Here is an 8,795-nt window from a genome sequence, read left to right on the forward strand (position 1 = left end):
GCTAGGCTATCGATAAACTTACAAAAAAAATGGCTTAGCTTTGGCTGTAAAGCATATTTTGAAAATCAGAGATGACATGGTGATTAACAAAAGGCTAAGCTGTATCTCAATATATTTCATTTGTGATTATCATAAATAGGAATATTTTCTAGGAATATTTATGTCCGTTGCGTTATGCTAATTAGTGTCAGGCGATGATTACGCTCCCTCATGCGGGATAGGGAGTCATTAGAGGTTAATACCTTAATATATACCATACAAAACATAACATATCATACTTAATGTGGTCTTTCAGATAAATGTACAGAATAATACGAAATGCTCTGAGACCAGGATTTTTAAATTTATTATGTTACTTAGATTGACGCATTGGTGCGTCAGTACTATTAACGATTTCTTAAGATGCACTCCAGGATGCAGAGCACAGCAAAATCATAACATACTATTATGATGAATTAGATTCGTAACATGTCATATCATACAAATTAGTTTAAAACACTTTAGATGACGTGATACACAGAAAACGAGGACCACTTCTGGCTCGTAAGCACCACTTTCAAAACTACTGGCTGAAAATAGACAAAAGTTTGAGAGTGCATCTTCAATATTCTCATGTAAATATACAGAAAAGGTTCAGAGAGTGATGGTTGTTTCAAATCAAGGTTTCACTATCACAAAGCCTCCACCCCAGAGAGGATGGGATTTTCCTCAGCAGAGCCATCCTTGCTCTCTAAAGCCAACCGTAGTTGCTGCCAGAAGACCCCGGTTTGCTCCCCAGCTCTGGGCCAGCTCAGGTATGAGCGTCTCTTCACTAGCTTCCTCATCCGGTGGTAGGGTGACAGCTGGTGGGTAGGGATCTCCTCCAGGAACACCAGAATCAGGACGTCCTTCTGCTCATCAAAGAGCCGGAAGCTGGCAACCTGGATCTCCCGGGAGCACCACTCACTCTCCAGGTAGCGGTGGCTGATGACACAGATGGTCTTGCGGCTTCCGTAGATGCCGTCCATAATGTTGTCTATGATGGGTTTGCCTGGCTGGAAGTCCCGGTGGTGGAGACACAGCTTCCAGCCCTGCACTCCCTCCAGCTCTGGCAGAAGCTCCCTCAGGACCCAGGGCTCATCGTGGGCGTTGTAGGAGATGAAGGCATCGTACTGACAGCCATGAGGCGTGTGCTTTTTCCTTTGCTTGGTGTCATAGAGGAAAGCCAGGAAGAGGTAATAGCCGTAAATTACCTGCCATTTCAGGAAGTGGTAGGCAAAGGATGCTACCAGGGTGAGGAGGACCAGACAAGTGGTAGAGATGTAGCAGTAAAGTCCTAAGTCCACTGTACAGAACTGAAGCTCAACATCCAACAACTTGGTGTCCTTTAGATCGGCAGGATAGTTGCAGGTAAATTCTCCTGCACCAACAACTTGTGTTTGGTTGTCACTCTCCATCCACTGGACAAACCAAGCATCACTGCAGCCACAGGTGAAAGGATTATCTTGCATGTCCAGGTATGTCAAGGCAGGGAGAGATTGCAACACCGTCTCATTGACTGCTGTTATGTCGTTCTTGCTCACCTGCAAGAAAGTGACTCTACTGAGGTTTGCTCCTATGAGGAAATCTAAGGACTGAAGTTGGGCTTTGGACATGTACATTCTGTTGAGCCTTGGGGTTGGGTGAAACAGCTTTGGCATGAGGGCTGTGAACTCATTCTTACTGACATCAAGGTACCACAACCGTGGTGTGTGAATAAATGTGTTTGGGTGCAGGTCCTTAATATTGAGATTCCCTGCCTTGAATGCCAATAAAGATTTCAGACCTTCAAGGAAGTTGATAGGTAGATGACACAGTCCCTTGTGACGCTGACTATGGATCTGCAGATTCTCCAGAGATGTCAGATGAGAGAAGGGTGGAGGGTCTAATTTACCATCATTTACATATGTGATGTAATTACAGGATATATCAAGAGTTCTTAAGCTTGGAAGCCCCATGAGCACAGTGTTTCTTATGTCTATTTGAGTGATCTTATTTGAGCCCAGGTTAAGTTCTGTAAGGTTGACCAATCCCTCAAAGGCTCCATCTTCCATACTGGCAATCTGATTGTCATATAAAAGTAAAGTCTTGAGTGATGTTAAGCTTTTAAACTCTCCTTTTCTGATAGAGCTCAGTTTATTGCCTGCCAAATTCAAAGTCTCAAGTTTGTGCAAACCATTCATGAAGGCTTCATTCAAGGTCAGGATTTTGTTTGATCCCAGTTTAAGGATCCTTAATTCTTTCAAATCCTGGAAAACACATCCTGGAAGGTTGGGGATTTGATTGTGGAAAAGAAAGAGTTGTGTGAGTCCTGTAAGATTGGAGAAATCTGAGCAGCCTAGTTTATTGATGATATTGAAGCTGAGATCCAGGATCTTCAGTGTAGGTAGATTTCTTGTGGCCTTTGGTACGGAAGAAAGCCTGTTGTGGCCCATTTTCAAAGCACTTATTTGCTCTATTGATCTGAATGAAAATTCAGACAGCTGAGTAAGACCAGTATTTGATATGTCCACTTCTGTCATGTGTTTACATGACTGCAGAAATTCCTCAGAGAGATTACCTATGTTGTTATATTCGAGTCGGAGCACGCTGAGTTTAGGTATATGGCAGGCAATATCAGTGAGAGCCTTGACCTTGAGCTTTGAGCCTTTGACAAGGTCATTCAATCTCAGATGGACTAATGAGGAGTTGACAGTCTGCAGCACCATACCCATCCTCTCGAAAGACATCTCAATGCCGCTCAAGTTGAGACGATTGACGTTGCTCAGAAAAGACCTGTTCAGCACATCCCATTCCATGCGTCCAAGTTGGCCACAGTAGGCGATGTCTAACACCTCAAGGTAAGGAAGAACATCTGCCGTGATCCTGAAGACTCCCAATGGATTCCGGGATAAATCCAACAGCCTCAGCTCTATAGAAGTGTTTGATATTTCCTGTGACTGGAAAGAGGTGAATTTGTTGCTCCCAATGTACAACTCCTGTAAGTGTGGTAATTGTACGATGGGCTGAACTTCCTTCATAATATAAAGGATGTTCTTGGTTAAATTCACTGTCTTCAAACTGGAGAGAGGCTGAAATGATGAGGAGCTGATGGTTGCAATGAAGTTGTTGTCCAGATGTAGCAGGGAGAGGTTGACTAGACCTTGAAACAAATGGTCTGACAAGGTAGTGAGTCTGTTATGAGCCAGACCCAGCTCCTGAAGAGCCTCTAGGTGTCTGAGAGACCCATTGTCCAATTGAGAGATCTGGTTTCTTGACATGTTTAGAATTTTGAGGTTTGATAGGCCTTTAAAATCCAACTTTCCAATTTTGGAAATGTTATTCATGGCCACATCTAAAACGCTTACTTTCCGTGGAATGTCTATAGGCATGACTTCTAGGTTCCTCTTTTCACAGAGTACTTTCATGTTAGAGGGGTCACTGAGATTACCCCGGATTGTGCAGTTTTTCAGGAAGTACCCACATACTGGATCAGCAAGAACCCAACAATACATCAGGAAACAAAGAAAGAGTCTCAGCTGAGAGAATGTAAGCCCACTTTGTTCTCCTGGCATGGTTATCTTGAGTGTCATTTTGAGGGGCTTGACATGTACTTCAGATCTAGAGAAAAAAACAAAGACAAGCTGACTAACTGTTACATCATTTGTGGGATGGAAATGTAACGTAATTAAACAATTCAATGAAGTTGCAATAACACTGGTAGCTGTTGGTATTGTGGTCCTCAAAATAACTGACAGATTATTATTTATAGGTAATCCAATATATCAACATAATTCACAAAAGGTTTTCTTTACTGAAAAAGACAAACTAGAGTAGAAAGGAAAAAAAGTAAAGACCACTATCAAATTAGAAATGAGTAGATAAGGGTAATAACATTGTCTGGATAAGAATAAAACACACATTTGTATATCTTTGAAGAGATACACCAGCAAAAGACAACTAAAAACAGCCAATCATTTTTACTCACAATTGTCAGAGGAAGACAGTCACAGTGAGCACTAGTGCAGCATAGGACTGTGATCACCTGAGTCCCGGTTCTACCACCCTGTTCCAAAGAGCACTTCCCTGGCATTATACTTCACTAAACTTTATTCAAAATATATATTGGTATTTGTCTAGATTGATTTCTCACAAACAGCTACAACACAAGTGAAAACTTAACAGACTGGGTTGACCTGACACACAGTTGACTAAGTGGCAGAAAAGAAGGGGCAGAAAAGAAGAAGCGAGAGAGAGAGAGTCGGGGGGGGAGTCAGGCTTGTTTGCTCTCTCTCACAGTTGGACCGAATAAAATACTGATGCTGACCATATACGGGAACTTCCCGAGACCTGAGATATTTCCTAGAACTAAGAACATTCTGATCCAAACATCAAACGGGTACTAACACTGACACTTTTTACATTCCAGAGAATGTAATGTTCATTTCTTTACCAGAAGCCGCCTCCAACCTCTATTTCTCATTCTTACTTCATAAACTTTATTTCATCCACAGGTGACAGGAAAGACAATGCAATAAAATGTATAATCTGTCTCATATGAAGGTGTGTGTGTGTGTGTGTGTGTGTGTGTGTGTGTGTGTGTGTGTGTGTGTGTGTGTGTGTGTGTGTGTGTGTGTGTGTGTGTGTGTGTGTGTGTGTGTGTGTGTGTGTGTGTGTGTGTGTGTGTGTGGAGGGTTAAGGTTAGAATTAGTGTTAAGTTTAGAATTAGGTTTAGGGTTATGGTTAGGAGCCAGGGTAAGGGGTTAAGTTCTGGTTTTGGGGTTAGGGTTAGGGTTAGGGTTAGAGGAAATTAGGATTTTGAATGGGACTAAAGGAATAAAAATGAAGGAATAGAAACATAAAGAAGGGTGTCTTGGGGGATGATTTAACAAAAGAAATGAGGAAGTGAGAAAAAGTTAATGAGCAAACAGACCAAAATTGGACTTCTGAATAATTGTATGACGGTGAAACTTTATAGTGAAACTGAACTGATATGGATACTTTGTGTGACTTTCCCCTTTTATTTATTGTTCTATTTCTCATTCATACTTCATAGACTTTATTTCATCCACAGAGGGGAAAGACCATTGAATAAGTGGAGAGAGAAGGACATAAGCACCACAGAAGGCTGGTGAGAGGAGGACAGCTCATAATAATGGCTAGAATGGAGAGAATGGAATGCTATCAAACACATGGAAACAACGTGTTTGATGTGTTTGATACACTCTTAGAAAAAAGGTGCTTTCTAGAACCTAAAAGGGTTCTTCGGCTGTCCCCGTAGTAGAAGCCTTTGAAGAACTAGTTTTAGTTCAAGGTAAAAAAAACTTTTGATTCCAGGTAGAGACCTTTCCACAGAGGGTTCTACATGGAACCAAAAGGGTTCTACCTGGAACCAAAAAGGTTTCTACCTGGAACCAAAAATGTTTCTCCTATGGGGACAGCTGAAGAACCCTTTTGGAATCATTTTTTCTAAGAGTGTACCATTCCATTTATTCTGTTCCAGCCATTACATTGAGCCCATCCTCCTCAATCAAGGTGTTACAAGCCGCCTGTGATAAGGACCTGTCTGCCACCTCTAGGGCAATAGCCAGAGAGACCCCACTGCCCATCTCCAGCATCAAGGAACGCGTGTGCAGCCTACATCAAAGTGTATGTGGGCTCTGAGTACTACCACTAGGAGACACCAAGCCTCCTGGCTTTCAGCAGGATCCGCCCAGAGCCTAACAAAATCCCCCCAGACATGATGGGCTGTGTGGAATAGGAGTCAGTGTGTGTGCGATCTCTGTTCAATGAATAACAACTGTGAACATCTGTACTCAATGGACAACATGGTGTCTTATTAGAACATTTGCCAAATCTGCTGTCAAAACATAAAATCACATCACCACAATACACAAGTCACTCAAACAATGTTATTTTAAAGGTTCAAATAATACAATCTAGCTCCATCAAAGATACTGGTAACTAACCCAAGATTTATCATCGGCATTGTTTCCAATGAGAGCAGAACAAGCAAGGAGGTGGCCAGAGCCCAGCACATGCTTGTGAGATCCTATTGGCTTGTTATAGCATGTATTTGCATATATCCTTTAGGGAAAGTCTACTCTGAAGTGCGAATGTTCAATAACTAAATTCACCCTTGCACTCCTAAACAGCTTGATTTAAAAAAAACTTTGGCAAAGGATCAAGTCTACAGAACTTAGATCATTCTGTCCGTAACAGACTATACACTACATTAGAAGTCGACCGATTATGATTTTTCAAAGCGGATACTGATACCGATTAATCGGCCGATATATATATATATATATATATATATATATATATATATATACAGTCTTGGCCAAATGTGTCAAGTTCTGACTTTAGTTCCTTTGTTTTGTCTTTGTTTTAGTATGGTCAGGGCGTGAGTTGGGGTGGGCAGTCTATGTTTGTTTTTCTATGTTGGTTTTTGAGTTTGGCCTGGTATGGTTCTCAATCAGAGGCAGGTGTCGTTAGTTGTCTCTGATTGAGAATCATACTTAGGTAGCCTTTTTCCACCTGTATTTCGTGGGTGTTTATTTTCTGTTTTGTGTGTCATCACTAGACAGGACTGTTTCGTTTGTTCGTTCTTCCTAGTCGTTCTTTTGTTTACTGTTCCGTTTTGATTATATTAATAATCATGAACACTTACCACGCTGCACCTTGGTCCTCACCTTCTTCCACCTACGACGGCCGTTACAAAATATTTTGAGAATGACACAAATATTAATTTTCACAAAGTCTGCTGCCTCAGTTTGTATGATGGCAATTTGCATATACTCCAGAATGTTATGAAGAGTGATCAGATGAATTGCAAAGTCCCTCTTTGCCATGCAAATGAACTGAATCCCCCAAAAACATTTCCTTTGCATTTCAGCCCTGCCACAAAAGGACCAGCTGACATCATGTCAGTGATTCTCTTGTTAACACAGGTGTGAGTGTTGACGAGGACAAGGCTGGAGATCACTCTGTCATGCTGATTGAGTTCGAATAACAGACTGGAAGCTTCAAAAGGAGGGTGGTGCTTGGAATCATTGTTCTTCCTGGCGCCCAAGAAAGTCCATTAAGTGCAGGACCGTCTTCTAAAGTTGATTCAGTTGCGGGATCGGGGCACCACCAGTACAGAGCCTGCTCAGGAATGGCAACAGGCAGGTGTGAATGCATAGCTCTTGTAATGTAGATCCAGGACGGTTGCCAGCACCAGGCATTTTGTCTCCTCAGCCTTGGAGAACCTCCTTGTCAGACTGTCCAACATGGTCTCCGTAAAGTTTTGATGCCTTGAATAGAAGAACCCTCCTGCTGCAGCATCAGCTTCAGCACCGACACACTGGGGATGATGCATGCGGCAGTAGAGTTGGAGTGGCTCATCTCCAGTGTCACCTCCTCCATAGGTGAAACTATAAGGTTAGAGACAATAAGGTTAGAGACAATGTCCCACTGTGCAACAGACTAACTGCGGATGTGTCCGTATTCACCTGCATACACTTTCAGTGCACGCCTCTGTTCAAACATCCTCTGCAACATGTGTAGTGTTGAGATCCAGAGAGTTTGAACTGTTTGGATGAGGCTGTGTTTGGGAAGGCCAATCTCTTCCTGAATGGCCCTCAGCCTCTGTTTGGCCAGTACAGAGTAGTCTAAATGAGTTGCACAGCTCTTCAACACGGCAATAATGTCTAGCACAGCTCTCTGACTGGATAGGCCATCATTGATTACAAGCTGTAGGGTGTGTGCACTACAGCTGAAGTCTGGAGGCTCTGCCAGCCTCATACCTTTCACCATGTTTGCCCCACTGTCCCTGAGGACCAGCACTACACGTTCTGTGTGGATTTCCCAGTATTCCAACATAGTCAAAAACATCTCTCTTATGTAGTTTCCTGTGTGTGATCCAATCATAGTCTTGACATTCAGCACAACCTGCTTTCTTGTCCAGATTTTGTCAATGAAATGTCCAGTAAGGCTCATTAGGGACTCTGTAGTGCCTGACCAGCCGTCAGTTGTGAATGCCATGTGTGGAGCGTTGACTGGCGCCACAAGATTCTTCACTTTCATCACAACTCTTTCATGTGTAGCATTTCTAGCATTTCTGATCAAAATAATTTTTCATCTTTGATCCTGGGTTCAGCAAGAGTAATCAGCCGCTGAAAACCAACATCAGCCATTTTGCTTGTTTATTAAAAAGTTGTATGATTGTAGCCTGCGATGTCTGTGAACTGTCTGTATCACATTTTCCTTGTGAAGAATTTGCGTTTGCTTTTTTCATCATTGCTTCCTTATGGGCTTTTGGATGGATGTTCTAATGGTGATTCCACAGGTTAGTGGTATTTTTTTATGTAGCTGTTGCTGACCCCATGCTTACATCTTTATCACAAATATGACACCTTGATTTCCCTGGTGCCAATTCCATGTAATAGTCCCACACTCGTGCTCTGCCATCTGTAAAATGTATATAATTGTGCACACATGCACACACATACACACACATACACACACACACACACACACACATACACAGTGACAAGGATACTGAAGAGTCTGCTTAACTCTTCAGTATCCTTGTCAAACTCTCAACTGTTTGAATAAGGAAAATAGAGTTTAAGTTACCTGTGATGAATGTTGAGAACAAAAACTGTTATTTCTATATGCAGGAAATCCTATTTTAATAATGGCCATGGTACAAATTGACTACCAAAGTGTGAGTCATAATCCCCATTACACCTTCCAGTAAAATCTGATTTTTTTTAAATTGTAGAGTGGCTTTATGAAAATATTTTGACAAA

General features: G+C 42.0%; 1 protein-coding gene across 1 annotated transcript; it reads right to left on the reverse strand.

The window, feature by feature from the left end:
* Positions 1-322: 322 nt before the first annotated feature.
* Positions 323-4,209, reverse strand: LOC116353999 (toll-like receptor 13). The gene is made up of 2 exons (XM_031792529.1): positions 3,986-4,209; positions 323-3,618 (listed from the first exon to the last, which is right to left on the reverse strand). The coding sequence occupies exon 2, from the start codon at positions 3,588-3,590 to the stop codon at positions 672-674; it is 2,919 nt and encodes a 972-aa protein (XP_031648389.1). The 5' UTR covers positions 3,591-3,618; positions 3,986-4,209; the 3' UTR covers positions 323-671.
* Positions 4,210-8,795: the final 4,586 nt, after the last annotated feature.

This window comes from Oncorhynchus kisutch, linkage group LG16 (genome assembly GCF_002021735.2).
Source record: "Oncorhynchus kisutch isolate 150728-3 linkage group LG16, Okis_V2, whole genome shotgun sequence".
NCBI lineage: Eukaryota > Metazoa > Chordata > Actinopteri > Salmoniformes > Salmonidae > Oncorhynchus > Oncorhynchus kisutch.